The sequence below is a fragment of the Lagopus leucura genome, unplaced genomic scaffold, assembly GCF_019238085.1.
Source record: "Lagopus leucura isolate 7727_CA_CO unplaced genomic scaffold, USGS_WTPT01 Super-Scaffold_100016, whole genome shotgun sequence".
NCBI lineage: Eukaryota > Metazoa > Chordata > Aves > Galliformes > Phasianidae > Lagopus > Lagopus leucura.
The window spans coordinates 1,382,543-1,405,144 of NW_024962270.1; the positions used below are offsets into that span (position 1 = coordinate 1,382,543).

General features: G+C 48.3%; 1 protein-coding gene across 2 annotated transcripts in view; it reads left to right on the plus strand.

The window, feature by feature from the left end:
• Positions 1-3,738: 3,738 nt before the first annotated feature.
• The window catches only part of DOCK11 (dedicator of cytokinesis 11), a 69,990-nt gene continuing 51,126 nt past the window's right edge, over positions 3,739-22,602 (plus strand). For both annotated transcript variants that reach the window (XM_042876447.1, XM_042876448.1), the window contains exons 1-6: positions 3,739-3,867; positions 18,573-18,689; positions 18,910-18,999; positions 19,646-19,728; positions 20,193-20,262; positions 22,230-22,325. In XM_042876447.1, the coding sequence (XP_042732381.1) occupies positions 3,766-3,867; positions 18,573-18,689; positions 18,910-18,999; positions 19,646-19,728; positions 20,193-20,262; positions 22,230-22,325 (558 nt within the window). In that variant the 5' untranslated portion in view covers positions 3,739-3,765. The remainder of the gene's footprint in view (positions 3,868-18,572; positions 18,690-18,909; positions 19,000-19,645; positions 19,729-20,192; positions 20,263-22,229; positions 22,326-22,602) is intronic.

Below are 22,602 nucleotides of genomic sequence, written 5' to 3' on the forward strand. Positions count from 1 at the left end.
GAACAGACTGTAGCAGGTTCTGCTGGGACAGGACATGGGGAAATGGTCTCAAACTGAAAGGGGCAAGACTTAGATTGGCTACAAGGGGAAAGTTTGTTATGCTGAGTGTAGTTATGCCCTGGAACAGGTTGCCCAGAGGTGGTGGTGGGTGCCCTGTTGCTGGAGGCAGGGCTGGATGGGGCTCTGAGCAATCAGGTCAAGCTGTAGGTCCTGTTCATTGCAGGGGAGTTGGGATGGATGGCCTTTAAAGGTCCCTTCCAACTCAAATTAATTTGTATTTTGGCAATGTCCATCTTCTATATGTATCTTTTTTTCCCCTCTAATTATAGGTAATTATAGATTGAGATTTTCATGCAGGCACGTTGGTTTTGATTCATTCTGTGAATGTGAGAACAAACTGGAGGGCTGTTGGCTGGTTCTTAGTAATGTGGTGCTGGAGCTGTGCTTCAGGATTCCTTATGCTAATGGCTACAGCTATTAATTCTGCTTTCCTAGTGTTTTCCTAATAGCAGTGGCTTGCTACTGGGATGCTAAGGCAGCTTTTCAGTTCACATGATTAGAAAATGGTCCTTTTCCTGTGTGTGCTTCAATGGCAATTCTGGCTTCTATGTGGAAATCAGATCAGAATGTAATGCTACGTATGTGGAGCACATAAAAGTAGTGAATTTTGCCTGCTTTCCCCTTCATTGTTTGGGGGAGTAGAGAAATCCTGAAGCAGCATATGGGATTTGTTTCTCCTGTCCTTGAGGAGCTGTGGCCGTGCAATCCTGAGTAAGTCAGCAGAGGGCAGCCCTTTAACAGCAAGGAGCTCTTAGCCCAAAGGTGGCATCGATGTGTTGCCATACAGCTGGAACATGCTCCCAGAAATCGTGAAGTGAGGATGTAATGTTATTCATAACTGTTCCTCCCAGCAAAAAGTCCTGCCTGGGTCTGGGTTACCGAATCATGCTGGCTCAGTGCAGGAACGCAGGCCTCTGTGCAATGAAGTGAAGCAGTGGGATTAATCACCTACTTACAGTTAATCACTTAGTTAAGTGTTTTTCTGGGATAGGCCCGTTTGAAGGTGATAAATAGGCACACAGATAACCAGTGAAGGCAGTGCAAAACAGGATTATTTTCTAATGATATTACCTGTCTTTTACCTTGGATGGCTTGTGAGAAATGAAGCCCTGAGCTTGCCTCTAGCCCTACAGCTTGTCTGAGGGGTTCTCAGTGATGGCCCAGGAGCCCCATATGTTTCAGATTTTATATCAGCGTCAGCTGCAAACTGGTGAGTTAGGCAAAAAATTGGTTGCTTTAGCTCATCCTCTATGTTACAGTGCTACCAATAAGTGGGTGAGGTTTTGCTGTTGGTCTCAATACAGTGTATGTGCAAAACTTGTTCTCCTGTAGTCTGTGCTGTCCTGAAGTCAGCCTGAGCTTGCAGCAGATTATTCCTTCAGAGAAATGTGTTCACTGTGGTTCCTGTACGTGCACAGACCTGGGAAAAGGGCAGCAGTCCATCAGCTGCAGCCCTTCAACTGGAGAGCCTGCAGAAGGCAAAGGGGAGGCTGCAGTTTGGGTCTTCGTAAGAAATGCACTGAAAAAAAACTATTATTTTACTAAACCATGTTTTGAAAAATGAAAATAGAGGTGATTTCAGTGATGGCTGCTTTTTGCAAGAGAGCCTATGCTTTCTGTCCTTTCCTGGGAACAGAACATTTTCACCTCTTGAGGTCTCCAAGCTCTGTTGATGCTGTGAGTTTCTTATGGCTGAGTTCAAGAAAGTTGTTCTCTCTGAGGTGATGCCTTGAGCAGTTCCACAGCACCTCCAGAAGCTTGCTGTGTTCTCACGTGTCGTTGTAATGCTGGTAAACTATCCCTGACCTTTTTTTCCCCATGCAAAAGGAGACTACAGCCACAAGCCTTGCAGCCTTGTGCATCCTCTTGTAGTAATGCTGTGGCTGCTGTTAGCTGCCTTAGTGCTCGTGGTGCCTGAGACTTTTATTCTGATGTTCAGCCTTCCTGAGATAGAGCTTTCTGCATGTTGTTTTCATGTCATGTGTCCTCACTGCTTCTATTTTCCTTTTGTTTCTGTGCTTAGCTCCACAAAACAGCCTCAGTTTGCTGGCTCTTCCTTGGCTCAGCTGAGTGGGATGGTGACTGGGCGCAGCCCCTTGCTGGCACTGCACTGAGCTCATAACCTCACTGGGAACTTCTTGCTTCTGACTGCATAAACAAGGGGTGGGTACTCCAGGGATCACTTTATTTCCTGTCAAATGCTCCATCATGGTGCTGTTCTCAGAGCTTTCTCTGATCTAGGCAGAAAATGGTACTGCCATGAGTGTAAGTCTCCCATCACTGCTGTTGCACTGGCTCTTGCTCTTCCACAGGGCCCAGGCTGTCCAAGTTCCTTCCTGCAGGCAGGATGAGCAGGGCTGCCCTGTTCTGGGGCCAGCAGCCATGTAGAGACTGGTGAAATCTCTGCAAGAATTCCTATGGCTGTAGAGATAAGGAAGTGAACTTCAGTGCTCCGTAGCTGCAATTGTTTGTCACAAAGCTTTCTGCTTCCTTAGAACTAGTTTAGACCGATTTTGAAAAGCCTTAAGGAAGGATATTAGTGAAAATGTTAATGCTCGAGTGATTAAACTTCCTCCTTTTCTGTCCCCCATCTAGATATTTCATAATCAAGTATAAACTTTTTGATTTGTTTTGCCTCTGTTGTAGAAGATCAGAGCGATGTTTAATATGAAATGGTGTCTGCTGCCCCTTCCATGAACTGCTAAAAAGCAGAACAATAACTGGCTTGCATGCTTTAGGAGTCACAAATAACAGTTTCCATGGTTTGGATCATAGTAGCTGTATTCATTACTCCCCTACATGTTGGCTCTTACAATCTAAACAATTCCTCTACATGTTGTGTGACCGGCAGTGTACTGGCAATTCCAGTGCAGTGGTTGTAAATAGGCTTGCAGATTCCATAGGGTGTGACTTTCATGGAATCATAGAATGGCCTGGGTTGAAAAGGACTATGATGACCATCCAGTTCCAACCCTCTGCTATGGCCAGGCTGCCCACAGCCACATTCAGTCTGGCCTTGAATGCCTCCAGCGATGGGGGCATCCACAACCTCCTTGGGCAACCTGTTCCAGTGCTTCTCCACCCTCTGTATGACAATAGGGCAGCTCTATTCAAGGCAGTATCTGTATGCACTATAAAGCAAAGCAATTTAGAAGTAAGGCACTAAGGTATAAAATATCTGCCAAAATGTAGAATAAGGTCAAAGGATCTCTCTGCCTTCTTCAACTCGCCATCCTCGGCACTGCACACAAAGCTACAGGGCGCAGGAGCAGGCATTAACTCCTTTCCACTCCTGACTTCTGGCCGAGCAACCAGGCAGCGAGCTGGGATCGTACGCGCTGTGATCAAAGCACTTTCCTACTGCAAATCCCATAGGCTGGAGATGCTCAGTAGCGGGATCTCGTCCTGCTGGATGCTTAGCCTAACAGGAAGGCAGCAGGAACCCGCTTTGGAGAGGACTGCGTGCGGAGCATGAGCCCTAACGGCACGGAAGCGCCTGTAAGCTCGGCTCTCTGCGGCCGGGAAGCGCCCAACACCTGCTGAGGGGACAAAGCGGGGCCGGGCCGGGGCGGGGGCTGAGCTCGGTCCCTCCTCGTCCCCGCCCGCCGCTCAGCGGCTCCGCCCGGCCCGGCCCCGCCCGGCGCTGGGAGGCAGCAGCCCGCGGCGCGGCCCCGCTCGGCTCGGATCCGCTCGGACCATGTCGCCATGTCGGAAGTGAGGAAGTTCACCAAGCGGCTCAGCAAGCCGGGCACGGCCGCCGAGCTGCGGCAGAGCGTTTCGGAGGCGGTGCGAAGCTCTTTCGTGTTGGTAAGTGGCAAGGAGGGGAGCTCCGGTTCGGTACGGCGCGGCGCGGTGCGGCGGTACCTTGGGCAGCTCCCAGCCCGAGGGAACGGCGGCGAAAGGGGCGGAGATGGGCAGGGGATGCTCAGAGCGGGAGAAGAGGAAGAGGAAAGGGATGGGCAGGGGATGGGGAACGCTGGGTGAGGCAGAAGGGCCGGGCAGGGCGCGGCTGAGCCGGGCAAGAGATGGAGGAGGGCGGGGCGGGAGCACAATGCCCTCTTCGGGTGCTCCTTCCCACGGGTTGTGCTGTGCCATCCTGCCTTCGGCCCCCGCTTGCTGCCTGCCATCGTTGTGCCCATCTGAACGTGCTCCAGAGGTGTGAGGATCGCAGGAACCGATGCTTCTGTCACCTTGGCTTAGTTAGGTGGTACTTGTGTGGAGGGAGCACGGATCGATGAGGATTCATCAGTGCAGGGCAATGAGCAGACAGGTAACGGAGCTCATCCTGGTTGGCTACAGGCATTGCAAAACTGGTAAACAAAGGGTGTGGGATTGAAGGGAGCTGGCATTGCTGTGAGCATCTCAGGAACTGTGCCCCAACATCTGGGATGGAAGCCACGTGTACTGGATGCGTTTCATCCCTCCATGTGGGATGCTGCAGCAGGTTGTCTTCGTTGTGTGCACAGCTGTGCAAATGTTGGCTGCAGTGCCCCGGGGGGATGCTGGGGGTAGTTCAAAGCTTCCCTGAGCTCTGTTGGATGTGTTTCAGCATTGCTCATTGCTCACTCTAGCGTGCAATCACACTTGACCTTGACTTTGATGGAAGGTTAGGAAATGGGACATGCAGAAAGTGCAGCACAAGTTGAGTGAATATTGAATTGTGTGTGAGCTAAATAGATGGAGAGTTTTAAAAATTTCTTAATAAAATAGTTTTCCTGTAAATTTCCTAATTCCTAAGGCCAAAAAAAAGTCACATTGGCAATCCAGTCTGGTTTCCTTGTGCCAATGCGATTGTTTCCTATGTCTTTACAGGTTCCTGTGGGGTTTGCTTTCACTCTTTCATCAACAATACATTCAGATAAATGCTTCATAATAACTGGTGGAACCTCTTGTTTAGAACCTCAAGAGCTTTGGTGTCCTACAGGCAAATGGTGGCACAATGCCTGTGCCGTGTGCCCTCTGTCAGAGCCTAGAGGGATGGGTGGGATTGCAGATGAGAATAAATGAAACCCTGACAGCAGCCTATAGGAGCTGGCAGGGTTCAGCAGCCACTCTTTCTGAGCCTCTCCAGGGTTTCATTGCCTGCACCACCTCTGCCAATTCTCTTTCATTCTCTTTCAGAAAGGCAAATCCCCAGAGCTGCTGCTCTGCTCGCTGCATTTGCAGCCAAGCACTGGAGGAGGATAGGGCAGGTGGCTCTGATTCCTGCTCTTGGCAGAGTTTCCTGCTTTTGACACTTCAGCAGCAAAGGGATAAATCCCAGCACTTCCTCATTCCTGGGAAGAGCCATAGGATACTGCAGCATTTGGAGAATGGGAAAGGAGGTGGTGTGAGCTTTAAGGACTGTCTTGGTTAGCACTTCAGACACCCTTAGCGATGAGGGATGAGGAGTGTGCTCCTCAGGTTGCTCCAGGTGGTTCCTGGAGCAAGGTGGTTCCTCTCCCTTCACGGTTTATAAGAAGTGGATGGGATTGGTGTCCATGATCTGGCTGTAGCTGAGTCCATAGGAAACTGTGAGGATGAGCATGAATGAAAGCGAAGTGTGGGGTGCAAAACTAGCACTGTGTGCACCAGGGCACTCATCTTCCTCCCAAGAGAGAGTGGGTGCCATGAAGCTTTATTGCTATGTGGTGGATTTCAGCACTTTGGGCATCCAGAGCACTCCCTCAGGAGGAGGAACTGTCTGGAATAAGAAGCCATTTGCAGTCTGTGGATGAAATACTGCTAAATGAAAACATCTCTGCGAGGAGAACCTTTAACGTCATGGAAAAGGTCAGCCTGCATGGAGCTGTAATTTGTGCATTAGAGGAGATGCATCTCCAGGCAGGAACACTGCGATGCTGCAAGGCAGAAAGGCAGCTCCCAAAGCGTGGTCCAGCAGGTGCAATGCAGCTCATGTTGTGCTCTTTCTGTTCCTGGTTCCCTAGTTATACTGGTTTAGCAGAAGGAGAACATTTATTTCTCTCTTTGGTGTGCAAACCTGGAGTGACGTCAGTCGGGGGGTGGGTGTAACTTCGCTCCTTGCGTCTGTGAAAGGGATGGGATGGAAAGAGCAATGGGATCTGTCCTGTGCTTCACTCCAGTCTCCTCCAGGTGCCCTGGGGTACCTGCGTCCTTCCTTTGCACCAGCTGCTGGGGTGCAGTCAGTGCTGCTCTTGTTACAAGTGGGGCCGTAGTCCTGATCTGTAGCACCCAGCTGTGGCAGGGAGCCCAGAGACACCTCAGTCCTTCAGTGGATGAAGAAGGATGAAGTACAGCTTTCACTTGATGCTTATCTATTCCCCTTCCTGTGCTCTGTTCCCAGTGGCATTCCTGGCTGGCATTCTGGCATTGCATTGTGTTCACAGATGCACTGGAACTGGTTGCCCAAGGGTTGTGGATGTCCAACCCTGGAGGCATTCAAGGCCAGGCTGGATGTGGCTTTGGGCAGCCTGGTCTGCTGGTTGGTGACCCTGCACATAGCAGTGGGTTGAAAATAGATGATCACTGTGATCCTTTTTAACCCAGGCCACCCTAGGATTCTATGATGCGCTGTGTAGAGAAGCTTTTGTTGAGACAAAAGTCTTCAGTAGGAATCCCTTGAAAGCACACACAGCCCTACAGAGCAGCACCACAGGAACCCTGATTTTTTTATGCCCACTCTTCTTTGCAAAGCCGCAGGGCAGATTGTATCAGCTTCAGCTTTGAATGGGCCTTGATGTATGCTACTGGTTATAAATCAACGGGTGGAAGTTTGGCAAAATAACCAACAAAGTCACTGTTTCAGTAGACAAATTTAGCAACAGCATTAAATTGGCTGGTGAGATAAATGGCGTGCAAAACAATGAAGGAAAGTTTTAAGATTTGGTTAGAGAGAGGATCAGGCCTAAGTGCAGTAATTTAAACCATTCCTAGTCATGAAATTACATGCAGTTTGAACCTTGGGGCAACAGTAGTAAAACACTGCGTTCAAACTACAAATTCATAGCTGAAGTGTTGAAATCCAGGAGAAGGATCCAGGTTGGAGCTCAAGGAGATCAGCCAGAGGACCTTTGGCAGTGAATGGATACTGGCGTTCTTGGCTAAGGCCTTCACTGAAACCTCCTTCCTCCCATTCTCTCCACACTTGGGATGTTACTGACTATTATGGGATGGGATGAGGAGCCCACAGTGAGCTGCCAACAAATGCGTGACCTGCGCAACCACAGCAGTGCCATGGGATGGAGCTCAGCCCATGCCCTGGGGATGTGGATGTGCACTCCGTGGTCTGGTGGAGGTATCCCTGCACCTCTCCTTTGCCTCATTTTAGCTTTCCCCCAAAACTTATTGGGTGGTGTAGAGTTGAGCAGAATGCACATAAATGAGAGCCGTAATCTTGTGGTGCTGCAGCATAGCAAATGCTCTGCCTTCTGCGTGGGAAGCCGGACCGGCTGCCTGGGGTGACTTATTTCTTTGGATGAATCATAGAAACATTCAGGTTGGAAAAGATCACTAAGATCTCCATGTCTAACCCCAACCCGCCCTCACCATGCCCATAACCACATCCCTCAGTGCCACATCCCCACGGTTCTGGAGCACCTCCAGCTACAGTCACCCCAGCACTCCCTGGGCAGTTGTGCCACTGCAGCACTGCTCTTTTGGAAAAGAAATTCTATCTAATATCCAGCCTGACAACATAGATTTGGGCCTCTCTTGGACCTCCTCTCCTCGCAGGAGCCATGCAGTGAGCAGTGGCTGAGTACCAGTATGAGAGGGTTGTCTCAAGCATGTTGCAAGTTTTCCAAAGGTGTCATTCTCTGAGTTGTGACAGAGAAATAAAATGTGTGGGAGAGGATAAGATCAGAGGAGCAAACGTTTGACAAAACACAGACAGTCCATTTTCCCACCGTGCTGCTAAAACAAGTCATCTGGTGGCAATTTTTGATCTCCCACGAGAGCTCTGCTTTTCTTTACATCATTTCTACGCAGATTAACTGAAGATACATTCACAGCTTTACTGAAGGACACGGCCTGGGAGCACCGTATCTGGGCAGCAGGCTTTCCCCATGCTGGGTGTTGGCCAGCTCAGTAGCACTGCTTGGTGACGTGCATGCTGTGCAGTGGGATGTGGCTGCAGGAGTGAGCCCCATGCACGTGGGCACGCTCCCAGCTTCAGCCATATGTCTGCCAGCACATCAGCTCCCAGCAACTGCAGCATGGGAGATCATCTGCGTGCAAACTGCACTGATTCTTGCCATCCAGATGTGAGAGCGCCTTCTCTCCTGTGTTACGCAGTGCTGCTGGTAGCTTTGACATGAGGCTGTGGGCTGCATGCCAGGAGGAGATGGGTTCTGTTTGATCCGGGCTGGGCTGGGCTGGTATGTACCACTCGGTTTCAGGCAGGCACCAAACAGGAGATAAAAAGCTTCCAAAGAGTGATGTTGAGAAGATTTTGACTGGAAGCAAAAAGGCGCTTTGTTCTCTCTGTGTTTTTCTAACAGCTTAATCTATATTATATGCGACTGAATTTATACTCCTGCAGAGGAGATCAGCTTTCTGCATAGGATCCTCCTTTAATAAGCTAAATTCGCTTTGATCAGTGTGAAGGCTGTTTATGTGCAGTGCTTGTAGTGATCTCAGTGCTCAAGAGAGACACGGAATATATGCATGTTCCCCTTTGGGTGCAGTCAATGTGCTGTGTTTGCATAACTTCAATAGCAAAAGAGTCGTAGTGGAGACTTGGGAGGAAATTCTGCCCCTGCTTCAGTGGGAGTTTTGCCTGCGGAGTGCCACCACCGCAAGATCTGGTGATTTCTGTGGAAGTGCTCACAGTGAGGTTATTACTCATAGAAAACACTTAAACGCACTCTTAAAATTAATCACTTGCCTTCCTGAGTTGGTGCTCTTGCTGTCAAGGACCTCGTTTAGCTCAGTGCTAAATGGCCTCGGGCTGTGTGTGCAGTGCAAGTGGTCAGGGCTGCTCCGTCTGAGCGCACAGCAGATGTGCTCTGGGTGAAGGGCATCACTTTGCAGAGGGCAGCAAGGCCTGCACACCATGCAGCCAGCTGGGGCTGCTTCCTGCAAACCTCAGAGCGTCTGCCACTGATACCCAGTCTGGGAGAGAGAATAATGCCTCCTCCTCATGCTGAGAAATGGGCACTGGAGGATGAACCACGTTCAGTGTGGCCCCTTCCTGAGGTTTTTGGAGGCTCCAACAGCTTCATGTAGACAATAAGTCTTATCCTTCCCAAAGCATCCTTGAAGTAGGTTTCCATGAGCTCATTATAGGAAGGCTCTGAGGATGTGAGCTCTGTGCACGCACCTCTTGCCACATGTTACAAGCTCTGTGGCTGTGCTTGTTGGGCAAAGCTGAGAGTAGTTGGTTGTGTGCTGGAGGCAATGCCATGGAGATGCAGTCATCCCTGCATTGACAGCATCTGCCCTGACCTGCTGCCAGCAGTGCCTGGAACAGATGGTTGTCAGCAGTGCCGGCAGCCGACCACCAGCAATGCAGATGGGGATTTGGTGTGCCCAGAATCCAGCAAGGGAATTGCTGTGGGGTTTTGTTTCAGCCCTTTCTGGTATATGGAGATATTTGCAGTGTACCCCCCGAGGCCCAGGAGCGTTTGAAGTTGGGCTGCTAGAGTGCCTATTACAGCATCCTTTTATGTAGGCAGTTTGGTGGCTCTTACGTGATTCCATTTAGCTCTTTGCACACTGATTTATCATCTCTAATGATGCAAAATTACACAAAGCTTTTGACATTTCTACGGCCTGAGAATGCAAATCACAATCGCACACAGAAGCTGAAGAGCAACCAGTCTTAGGGCTGTGGTTTTAGGTTTCCCTGCTTAATTGGCCTCCTCGCTCCTGTTCTGGCTAAGGAAAAGAAGGATGGGTTTGTGTGCCTTTGTGGGCACTGCTGTCATCTTAGAAATACTGGAGTATGATTCCCTGTCACCATCTTTCTCTATCTCTTTCATTCCCTTAAAAAGTGCAAATCAAAGCTCTCTCTTGCTGGCTCTTCCCTTCAGTACAGCCCTGTCTCATCTTTACAGCTTTTCTCTGCCTCCCGCTGCTTCTCTAATGGGGTCAGGTCTGCTTGTTCCTAACCTCTTTCTCACCCCTCTCTCCTTTCTTGCTGAAATGCAATTTCTTTCTCCCTCCTATTAATAACTCCTGTCACGGGGCTGTCCTTGGGGAGTGGCTGTGTGGAAGGAGACCACTGCTTGGGTCCAGAGTATCCTTGCTCCTTCCTCCTGCCCTAACTCCACACTGATTGACATCCCTACTGCAGCACCCTGGCCTCTCCATCCCCTGAGTAGGGACATGGCAAAAGTGCAGCTAAGGGTAAGAATGGCTTCTTTCCTGGACAAAGTTAGGACTTAGTCATATCGTGGTGCTGCAGCTTTTTTTCTGTGACAGCCGTACTTCGAGTTGTATTCTGGTGGTGGTCAGGAGACTGGGATGTAGGTTGGAGCTGTGCTGTGCTGGGAGAGCACAGATGGAGGAGGACAGGGCCACAACTTGCATGCTGAGTGCTTGGGGTGGGTGTACCCGAGGGGTAATGATGTCTGAAAGTAAAGCAAAAGCTGTGGCTCACCCATTTCTCAGGTGTTTGGTGGAAGTGGTGAATCTGTGAGTGGAGAACTTTTTGTGCAGTTCAACCCCGTGCAGCTGCAGAGCCACTGAGTCAGGAGAGGTGAAAGGAGCCTTCCACTGCTGGAGGAAGGTGGTGGAGAGGGCTGAATGCAGCACAAAGCTGGGTTTTAGGGAGGCAAACCCCAGTCCCCCAGGCAGCGGTTCGGAAAGTTACATTCAATCTTTTCCCCTGTGCTCCCTTGTCCCTTTGCATAATGCTGACATTCATATGGATGTCTTCATTCTGGGGAAGCTTGGAGGTGCCTCCACCAACAGCATGATTTTGGCTGGGCTGAAGCACTGCAGATCCTGCCTGGCAGCTGTGGAGCATACAGTCACACAGTGCTTACTGAGGAGAGAACCATTTAACTTAGCAGCTACCGCAGGCAAAGCTGAGATGGGGGCTATGCAGACAACTTCCTGAGCTGTTTCAATCACCGCCAACATCTCTGGGGCTTGACTTCACTGTTGTGGGTGTTCACCTTATTGCTAAGGCAACCCAAAACCCATCTGTGACTTCCTGCTCCAGTTCTTCTGCAGTGCTGAAGAGACTGGGGTGAGCCTCCAGCCATGGTTTGCCTGCAGGAGTGGCTGCAGGGCTGGCTTGGCCCAGAGCACAAGGTTTCTTGAGTGAAAAACAAGGAGTTTTGGGAGCAGGCAGGAAAGGGAGGAGTTCTGCTTATGTGCAATTAATTGTTTTAAGATGTTCTGTAGTTGGATCTTCTGGAACTGGATGCTAAATATAAAACTCGTACTACATAAATAAATGATGAAATAGCAGTGACATCTGAAAATCACTTTGGGGTGCTCCAGTTAAGAGCTTATATAAATAAGTATTATTGTTGTTGTAATTACTATTTCCCCCTTTTTTTAGCATTCCTGCACTTACAGAATGTTTTGAGAATTCATGTCTGGCAGAAATTCAGCTGTCCCATGGAAACCCGGAGCTTTTTGCCAATTTCTATTAGCTCTATTATTTTCAGAGGAGAAAATCAGAGCAGCCCTGCATTTCCATCTCTCTCACTCCCTGCAGGAGACGCTCAGCTGGATGCAGGTGCAGCTCTGCTGATGCAGGGATGCACTGAGCTCTGTTTGGTGGGCAGCAGGGCTGGGTTTGAGCCAGGATGTACCCTTGCATGCAGGAAGAAGTGGGATTTTGGGTGTTTCTGGGGACTGGAGATGCTGTGGCATGTCCCAGCTACAATCTGGTGGTGTGTTTCCTTTTTGATTGGGATGCTGCTTTCAGAGGTGACATGTGCAGGTTGGCTGAAACCCACCACTCTGTTGAACAGCTTTTTCCTTTAGCTCAAGTGACTGTGCAAGTTTCTCAGCTTTCAGGAAAAAAAAACGCATCTCTGGCCCTTGTGGTTGCAGATCTAAGCTTCAAAATGCGATCTCCTAAAGACTGTCAAGTGTGGAGTCCACTGCTAAATAAGTGGAAGGAAATGAAGGTTATCCTGACTTCCTATCATCTCCAAGCCAGTCTGAAGCCAGACCTTGACTCACTTTGATTTGCCAGGACTGAGTAATAATGGGTCTCCCCTGACATCAATATCTTGACCATTTTGTCAAACTTTCTCCAAGCTTTTATCTTGAATTGATGCTCTCAAAGACAACACTGATAACTACAAGCACTTCCTTTTTCGTTAGAGAATTGAGCATAACATTGAAAAAGTGGACATCCTAGTTCCAATCGATGCATGGTTCTGAGCTGGGTTCACCAGCTTGGATTCAATCCCAAATGAGTGCAAACTGGCAACATGCAGCAGCCCAGAACCCAGCATGTGCTGACCCCAGTGCACACGACAAAAGGGCCAGAGGTAGGGGGGAAAGGAAAGGTTGCAGTCACTTGATCTACTGTGGGTTTTTTGTTTTTTTGCAGTAGTCAGTCATCAAAATCCTTCATTTGGATGCCAGGATCTGCCTTAGAGTGCTCAGCTGAGGCTTCTGCCCTGTGTGCCCTGTCCTGTGGGAGCAGGCAGGTGTAGGCAGTGAGACTGCTTTGTGCAGAACTTGAACTGTGTGCTTTAGGATGGAAAACATGAGTAATTTTCACTGCAGATGTTTCCTTGCAGGGTGCCAGAACCGTGCACCCATCCTCCCTTCCCCATCACTTGATTTTTTATTCCACTGAGCACTCCAGGCAGAGCCAGCCCATCTCTGTTCAGTGCAGAGAAGAGAAGGGAGGAATTACAGCAGCCTTGTGTGGGAATGCTTGCTGAGGGAGTGCCGGGGATTGGGGAAGGAAGAATCTGCTGTGCCTGCCTTGACCACAGCTGGCACATGGCTGTTTCCAGGGTATGAGATGAGCAGCGCTGGGCGACCCTGCTGAAGGCGTCACCTAGCATCTCGCCCACACTGCCAGAGGGAGGATCTGTTTGCTTCTGGGACAGGTGCAAACAGATGAGCCGAACCCCTTCCTTCCTTCCTCCCTGCCCAGTGTCTCCTCGGCTCTGCTTTTCTCCAACCCCTGTCTCCAGACTCAACTCAGCCTTCCCAAGAGCTTCCCCACAACAACCGTTCCCTCTGCCTGTAACTCCTTCATGTCCTTCATACAAAGCCCTCCCAGGGTTTTGGGTCAGAACTGTGGCCAAGTTCTGTAGACTCTTCCTAGGTTGCAGGGTTTCGTGCCTCCAACACAGCTAGGATTCCTGTCTGGGCATTTGCCTTGTGTTTTTAAACCTCCTTCTCTCTAGACAGCTTAAAAATAGTCTTGGCCTCCTCATACCCAGCCGTATTGACTGTTTTTCCTCCCTGTGGTTTTACCATAGCCCATGTCTGCACAGCTCGCCCTGGGCCCCACGCTTCCATCCAGCTGACAGCCGTGTTTGCAGCACTGTCCCATGGGAGCTACATCTTTGCCTCCCTCCTGGCTTCTCCCTGAACGTGGCTGTGCTGAGAAGCCTGCAAACCACTTGGCAGCAGCAAGGCTGCGTTGTGTTGTGCCTGCTGCCATCTGTGCTGACTAACGCTGCTGCCCTGTTTGCCCTTCCTCCCCTGTTGCTCTGTTCCTACCTCTTTCCTTTCTCCTCTCCTTCTGAAGGCATTGTGCCAAAAACACTGTTTGGCTTTGTACTGGGTTACGATGGTTCCAGATGTTGGATAGGCAAGCAAAGCATTTCTCACTTTTTGCTGTTCTTCCTTCTGCCCAGGCTCCTGGGATGATGAATTATGTGTGAATCTAAGGTTTTTTAAATGAAGCACTCCAGCCTTCCTGCAAGCTGGAGCTAGAGCCTGCAAATGCGATCAGATGGTAGTGCTGGAGCTGGGGGCTGAGAAAGTGAAGAGCCACAGATGTGCTACTTAAATAAAAAAAACCTCTTTAGGACTGCATGGTCTGAGAGTGACACGACTGGTGGTCTCTGAACCCCTGCCTTTGGAAAAGCTTTTCTATGGAGTGAAATCCCTCACTTCCATTTGCCCATGCAAGTTGCCAAGTGTGTTTCTTGGTTCCCAGATTTCATGTAAACTTTCCCATGACCTTCAGGTTTCATGAGCAACGCCATAACTGGGGAGTTTTCTTCTCTGAGTGATCTCTCTGCATTTGCAGGTTATGTATTATGGTAGGACAGGGTCCCTCCCTGGGCTGATGTTGCTCTCGGAAGCGCTGTGTCTGTGGTTGGTACGGCCAAGGGGTGTGTGCTTCCTCTTTTTTGCCTCCTGAGCTTTGAATCAATTCCCCATTTTGAATTTGTCTCCTATTTTCTGTGTATTTCACCCACTTGGTCCTATGGGATTTGTTTTAATATCTATGCTTTGCTAGGTGTTGCAAGTGTAAGGACCTAAGTGTATTTACAAGGTTGCAGGTGAAGTAGTAAATGGGCAGTAAAATGCTTGCTAGATTTTGGGAACAATCTGAGACAATACATTGATATGTACATATTTCAGTGGTAAATGGAGACAGGACAAGGGGAAACAGCCGGAAACTGCAGCATAGGAAGTTCCACACAAATGTGCGCAAGAACTTCTTTACAGTGAGGTGACGGAGCACTGGAACAGGCTGCCCAGAGAGGTGGTGGAGTCTCCTTCTCTGGAGATGTTCAAGACCTGCCTGGATGCCTACCTGTGCGACCTACTGTAGGGAACCTGCTTTGGCAGGGGGGTTGGACCCAATGATCTCTGGAGGTCCCTTCCAACCCCTACAATTCTGTGATTCTGTGATATGGTCCATGCTGTTTCCTGTTCTTTCAGACACTTCAGAGAAGCATCACTTTCAATACACAGATTACTTGTGTCTCTAGCTGCTTTATGAGGGTGGGTTTGTGGTGGTGGGTCAAACTTCACTTCTCAGGATTGCAAAATCACTGTGTGCCAAGTGCTGCTGAGCCATGGAGTGTTTGGGTGGAGGCAGGGATGGCCATGCATCATACCCACTGGGGACCGTAGGGAAGAAGTGAAAGCTGAGCATGGTGTGTTCGTTATGCTGGGGCTGTGGGTTCTTCTGGGGCTGTGAGTTCTTCTGGAGCTGCCTTCTGCTGAGCAGGGGGAAAAGTGAGCTGTCAGCCCACGCGGGGCGGGTGTCAACGCAGTGAGAAAACTGGGTAATGCAGAGCCAAACCAGCTGGGTTTGCCATCAGATTGCTTTCTTCTCTGGATATTGTTTGTTTTAAATGACGGCCAGCCTGAAAGCACTGAGAATACACACGTTTCTGATCGTTTTCCTTAGGCTGCTGTTTTAAAATAACCTCAAATTAAACATTTTTCCTTCACTTTCTGTACAGTAGTGTCACTGCCGTTATACCCATAGTAATTCTGAGAGAACGAGAGCTCAGAAAAGCATTATTCACATAATAAAAAAAATACCACATTTGTACTGTTTAAATGCAGGACAGTAGAAGACAGGTGGCCACTGTGTTGGGAGCCGTAGAAGTAGAAAATAGAAATGCCCTTTCCAATTGAATGTGGGAACCCTTGTTCATAAAGCAAACGTAAGGATTTTCATGTGCTTTGCAAATGGCTACAGTCAGGAGATGGCTCAGGGCAGCGAGGCTGGAGACATTTCCATGGGGTTTTCCTGGGGCCCGGCTCTCCGTGCTGCCTTGCGCTGGCGTTCGTGGGCATGTTTCTGTTGAAGCAATTCAATTGAATTTCCTGTTAAAATGCCAGCCAGCTTGCTTCTTGGTGGAGAGTCAATAGTGTAATAGACGGGCTGTTGTTTTGCTCGTGCCATTGTCCAAGAGCAGCTTGTGACCCGGCCTCATGCAGGCCCATGCAGCACTGTGCTTTTTTTTTCCTGCAGAAACGCGTTGGGTTTGTTGCTAGACTGGCAGCATTTCTTTGCACTTAAAATTGGCTTTCCCTGTGGAGGAATTTGTGGTTTTAAGACTCTAATTGCTTTAGCGTAATAGTTCTTCCTCCGCTTTCATAATGGCTTTGGTGGGTGCCATCTGCTGTTGTGACAGCGCTGGGCAGCAGGGCTGGGTCTGGTTTGGGAGGTGTGCTTGAACACTGCTCATTAGAAGAACTAAGACTTCAAAATCTGCTTTTCGGGGCTTAGCGTTTTATCTCCTGCCCTGCTGGGACCAGAGGGGGAGCGGGGGCTCCCTCCTGCTCTGCTGCTCTGTTTGCAGGGCTCTGACAGACTGACGGAGGTGTCCGTGTTTCCGTGGCAGCAGGCAGAGGCCACACCACATCCTTTTCTCAGCAGTTGCTCTGCTTGCGTATGGCTTGACCTACATCCTTTGAGACGCTGCTGTGGTTCCCCTCACGGCCTGTGACAACTAAATCAGTTATGTCACGCAGGGTGCACTGCATGCAGCGTTGTCTTGCAGTCATGCTGCAAAGAGCCATCACACAGCTGAATTCGGAGTACCCAAAGCCACTACTTAACACCACAGGGCTCTTAGTAGGAATCTAATTCAGCCTTACCCTAGGGCAGGGTGAGCTGGTGAGCTGGTGTGAGTTTAAGCAGCTCATGCTGGGGGTGCTGGTGGGATTGCTGCGGGGATGGCAACAGAGCTGTTGAGATTTAGGGACACCAGACCTTATGCCCACAAATGGGAGAACAGTCTGTGAGCATCCCGATGTGTTAATTCACATTAACGTGCCAGGCTTGGCAAATCCGCAGCAGTGAGTAGCATTGTAATGAAATCAGACTGGTGCTCCGGATGATTAACCAAATTCAATTAAGCATTTAAGGAGTGTGAGGCTAACCGAGGAAAAACTGGATCCCTTCTCTCCATCTTCCTGCTGGGTTTTAGGGACTCCTGTTTTTCTGGTAGTCCTTTTCTTTTACGTGAGATCCCTGTGCAACTCAGATCCTGGAGCAGAAGCAGTGTTGGGGCTGGCAGCTCTCATACTACAGTGTGGGCTCTCTTTTGGGGCCACGCTGCCCTTCCCCAGCTGTGACCCACTGGGCTGTTCCCCGTTATGCTCCAGTGTTGCTCAGTAAGCTCTGGAATTTTCTTTTAGGACTGCATTAGGAGTGAGGCAAAGTTTTCCAAAGCGCGGTTAAGAGAAAACTGTTTCAACTGAGCAAATCCTTGCTGGATTCCTGCAAGCATAGAAAATAGGCATTTTGAATGCGAGAATGCCTGGGGCAGGAGGTGTACTTTCCCCAGACAAAAGTAAGACATTCTCTGCGGACAGATAGAAGCAGGGCAAAGCAGCTGCCCCTGAGACATCACTCATGTTGGTAATACAGGTTAGATTGCACACAGGCTCCATGCTGTCCTGCCTCAGCATCTCATCCTGCTGCTGGGATGCAGCCCTGAGAAACACAGTCTGAGAGGTACCCTCCTTGCATTTCTGAAGTGTTTTGGGGAAAATATTTCATCTTGTATTTCATTGCACATATCACAAGCTTGCCAGGTATGCGCCTGGAATGGAGGAACAGCCAAGAACAATTCATCCAAGGGAAAATATTCAGTTAAGTTTGGTGATGATTAAGGAGATTCTGACATTCCTTTTCTAAGAGTGGACAGCCCCACCTGCAAGGGCATGCTCTCCCTTGGGTAGCTGCCAGCCTGGCATCACGTTAGAACCATCTGTAGCATAGCCAGGCACGAGCAGACTTTTAGCTGGAATTCAGAGATAAAATTGGAAATTCCTTCCTCTTTTATTGTAACTATTCATGTGCACGTCATGTGTTTGCTTTCAGTGTACAGAGTAACCTTCTCAACTGCAGTGCCTGATTTGTACTTACAAATGCTGATGTCTAGGGTTGGAAAGCTGAGATGATGTTTTCCTACTTTGGAAGTTGCCTTTGTAGGTTTTTTTTAAGCTCTGTTTTCTGGACTTGTAGCATGAACAGAAGTAATACAAGAGAAAACGTGCTGGCATTCTCCTGATAGTTTTTAATGATGACTCCAGGGATTTTGGAGAAGTTCCTCTTGCTGCCCAGAAATGTAAATAAGAGCAAAGCCAAGCTCTAGAGTTTTCCAGCCATAGGTGTGGCTTATGCAGAGGGCTGTCCTGCATTTCCAGAGGGATCTTCCTTCCACAGAGAGGATCCCTGTGCTGGAATTGCAAGCAGCTTGTTCCCATCCTGCCAGCAGCACCCTTCTAAAGGCTCTCATCAGCTCATCAAGTGAAACCAGCTTCATGCTGGTGCAGGAGCCTGTGTCGCTGTTGAGCTCTGCTCATATTGGAGGGAGCTGGAGCTTGCAGCCTGTGGAAGAGGATTTCTTCCTCCATTAAGAAATTAGAGACTATGCCTGGGCAAGAGCAGTGCAGTACTTGCTTTCTTCCTGTAGATTATAACCAAGCCTGAATAATTTAACCCCTTGTTTCCATCACTGCAAAGCATGCATGCCAGTGCTTCCTTGCATCGTGCATGAATCCAATTGTTGAGTTAATGGGCAATCCACTGGTAACGTGGTTTGAAGACATCTGACTAAATTATGTAGAAGACATTAGTTATTGGTTATTTTATATATATATGTAATTGTTACTGTCTTTTATTTTTCCTGCAGGAAAAAACCAAAGTGGTTGAACCCTTGGACTATGAGAACGTGATCCTCCAACGCAAAGTTCAGATCTACAGCGATCCCCTCCGGGACCTGCTGATATTTCCGATCGAAGATGTGTCTGTGAGTTTATGCTGGCTGTTTTTTCTCTTTGAGACTCATTCATCTCCTGCTTACCTTGGAAAATTTCCACTCTTGGCCACATGTTGATTTTGGCTGTGTTACTGACACATAAAAGTGAAAAGACCCCCTGGTGATTTGGGCCCACTGCGTTTACTCAAAACAAGCTTCAAACCCTGGAGACCCAGTTTGCAATGAAACCATTTTTCCCTTTTCCCTGCAGCTCTCAGTCATCAGTCGGCAGAGAAGAACTGTCCAGTCTACAGTGCCAGAAGATGCTCTCAAGAAAGCTCAGAGCCTCTTTGTCAAAGAGGTAGGGGCAAAAGTCCACACAGTTCCTGCCCACAGCACCTTCTCCCTTAGGCAAGATGTTCTGCTGTAGCTGCTGTCTGCAAGTTGCAGATTGTCTTTTCCTGCATGGGAAGAGCTGCTTGCTGGCAGGGTGTTTGCACTAGCTAGTTCCCACCTGTGCATCTTGTGCTTTGCTCCTTCCCATCAGGTTTTGTACTCAGGCAATGTGTGTGGCTTGAGCTGCAAGGTGCAGATGAGCAGCAGGGCTGGGCTGCACAGCTTCCCTCGCTGCATCCTGAGTGCTGCAGGTTTGTTCTGCAAAATGCTGCTCTCTGGGACCATTCCCCTCCAAGGGCAGTGGAAATAAATGCTAAGTGATGGTCAGCATTGAATGAGAGGCACTGCAGTTCTGAGGGCATGAAATCTTTCTTGAGAAGCAATCCCCTCCCAAATCACTGCTCCTTTTTTAAAGTCTTGGAGCTCTGTAGATTCAAAATCAGTAGCTGTGTCTAGCCAGATGCTGTGTGATTTTTGTCTCCATACTGAGAAGTTTCCTATGAAGTTCTGTGCCTGCTTACCTCACCCAGCAGCCTGTAAACTTTTGGACTTGTGCATGGTTTTGTTCTGCTTGCTGTAAATCTCAAAGAGCTCTATTGTTTTCCTTCCAGTGCATTAAAACCTACAGCTCTGACTGGCACGTGGTAAACTACAAATATGAGGAATACTCAGGAGACTTTCGGATGTTGCCATGGTAAGTGTCACACTCCCTTGGAATACTAATGTGTGTTCACAGGGCCGTGGTTTGATCAGGCTTAGGAGAAACAGTCAAAGTAGGTCTGTTCTGAAGAGCCTGCAGAGAAGTGAGGCAGCAATGGAGCAACAGCACTGATCAAATCATATTAAAATTTGCGAATAATCTTGCAGCCTGATCTGGCTTCTCTTTCAGTGAAGGCAGATGGGCCTCCTGCATCCCTGTGCTGCATAAATGCAAGTCAGCAAAAGCTCTGAGAGACAAACAGATAAAACAGAAAGGTATTTGAGTGGTCTCTGCACTTGGCTTCCATAAGGTGTGCTCAGAAGTTGGCTCTCCCCAGCTCTAAGGGGTGGAAGTCTCCTAGCATCTTCTGCAGAACTTGCTAGTGTAACTGGCATGGGAAAGCCCTAGAGGATCTGTGTTCCCCAGTCATTAACAATTCAAATGTGTTGTGATTTCAGCAAATCCTTCAGGCCAGACAAGATTCCAAGCCACGTGTTTGAAATCGATGAAGACTTTGAAAAAGATGAGGTAAGGAGAAAATGTTTTACATATTCCACTCTAAGATCTGTTAAAAGGTTGATTTCACAAGGCAAAGTCAGAATTCACTTCCCAGCAGTGGTTTTCTGGTGAGGTGCTTCATACTACAGACATGGGGCCAGAACTGAGACATTGATCTAATTGAACGTGGGACAAGATAATCTGCCGGAACCAAGAGTCTCCTAAATTAGATGGAAGATGAGCCATCCAGTTTTTCATGGCTTTTCTACTTGATTCAGTGCAGCAATGAAAGAGAGAAAGAAAAAAAAAAAAGAAGCCAACTGACAAACTAAGTAAAATTCTTCATGGCCGTAATTTAAAGCAGACAGTTTGGTTTCCAGCCACATGATGCACGTAGATACAACTATATCAGGATCCTCTACTTCAAAAGGTTTGTGCTCTGCCTCATAATCTGCAGTTCTTACTTACTGTGTTTATCACATTTTCTGCAGAAGGAGGGTAGCGCTTTCCTATGGGAAGTTTAATTCACACACTTGGCATTAAGAATTCTTGGATTACAGTGTAAGGAGTTTAGTCCAGCTGTTAAAATCTGCATGGCACTGAGATGCTGCTGAGGAGCAGACAGGAACAGGGAAGTTTCTTTCTTGCAGTGCTGTAGTTCTGAAGAGTTACTTCAGCGTGCTTTTAGTAATTGTTTTGTATGTCCCAGCACAGTTCTTGTCTGGACTGAGACAGCTTTTTCCTAGATGGAAATGTATTGTCAAATCTAGCTTTGATTTTTTGGCTGTGTTGGTAGTATGTTGTTCACTTGCTCCGTTACCTCCTTAATGCTTTAGGCTGGAGACAGAGCTGAGTGGTATCTTATCAGCATGCCTCTGAACAAGTAAAGAGACAAGGATATGCTATCCAAACGTGGTGGAGAGCTTGCTTTCTTCTGATCAGTGTCCCAGATACACATACAAATGCAGTTACCATTGTTGGTAATGGAAGAGTATTCCAAGTACCTTGGCAGATATTTTGGCATTTATGTCTTTTGGCTTGGCCGTATCTAAAGGCTTCTGTTATAGTTTCCTGACAGAACATTTACATGAGGATATGCAATGGAAATTCATGTGAAAGAATTCTCTTGATTCTCTGGATGAAAAAAAGTTGAAACTTTTTGAAGGAGAAACTGTGGGTTGTTGTACCCAGGGAAATAAAGCATTATAAACATTTTTGAATTGGAAGTCTGGCAAGAAAAGAGTTGAAAAGCTGCTGTTTTGGATGCAGGAGATGATAAAAAGCAGTGCCTTGATAGCTCATGGGCAAATAGTCCAGGTTGACCTCTGCTGCTGAGTCATTGGAAGGGACAGGGCAAGTTTCCTTCTGTCCCTAGTGGAGGTCATTGCCAGGTATGGGTGGAGGGCTGCTCTCCCTTTCTGGGAGCACAAGGCAGGACCAAAGGTAGAAATCCCAGCCAATGTGCCAAGAACAGTGCAGCTGGGTCACTTGAAACCTTCCGGTTTGATAAACGTGAAACAAGTCAGTCACATTTCAGCTATTTGGGTTTGATGTTCTTTTGCCTCAATTTAAAATGGTAAGTTCATTTATGCAAAAAGGAAATGATGAAGTGAATCCGAAGTGCTGCATTTTGCAACTGTCCTAAGAGACCATCTAGAAAATGTCCTACTTCCCCAGCTTTTTGAAATACTGCCTAAGAACCAACATGCATTTCCTCATTGCAAAACCCCTGTGCAGCTCTGTCAGCATAGATGTATTTTTTCCTTTGAAAGGTGACCCAAACCAGCTTGTTTCTTTGTTGGAAAGAGATGACTCAGAATTTTCTTGGGATAACACTGTACATGTTAAGTGTGCATTCTACACTATGGGGTTAACTATCCTGCTGTGGTTAACAGTATTGCTTTCCAGTGCAGACAGACCCTTGTGTCCCAGGGGGATTTTACATGGGAGGCAGTTAAGCTGACCTGCTCTTTTTCTGGTCTTTTGCTCTCTTTCAGGATTCCTCATCTCTGTGCTCCCAGAAGGGCGGTGTGATAAAGCAAGGCTGGTTGCACAAAGCAAATGTCAACAGCACAATCACTGTTACTATGAGGGTGAGCCTTCTCCTGTGTTAGGTTAATTGTGAACAAGACACAACCTCTGTTAAGTTCAGATCCTATCTCTGAAGGCAGTGGGAGTGCAGGGATGCTTTCAGGTTTGGGTGCGTCCACCTCTCTTACAGGGCATCCCAAGATGGGTTGGAAAATGCAATCTGGAAACAGCTTTTGGTTCTTCCCTTCCCAGAATTTAAGCCCAGTGCACTTCAAATCACAACAGGCAAGCTGAGCAAGAGGTCAAAGTGTTCGCAAGTAAACCAAGATTGTTTTCAAA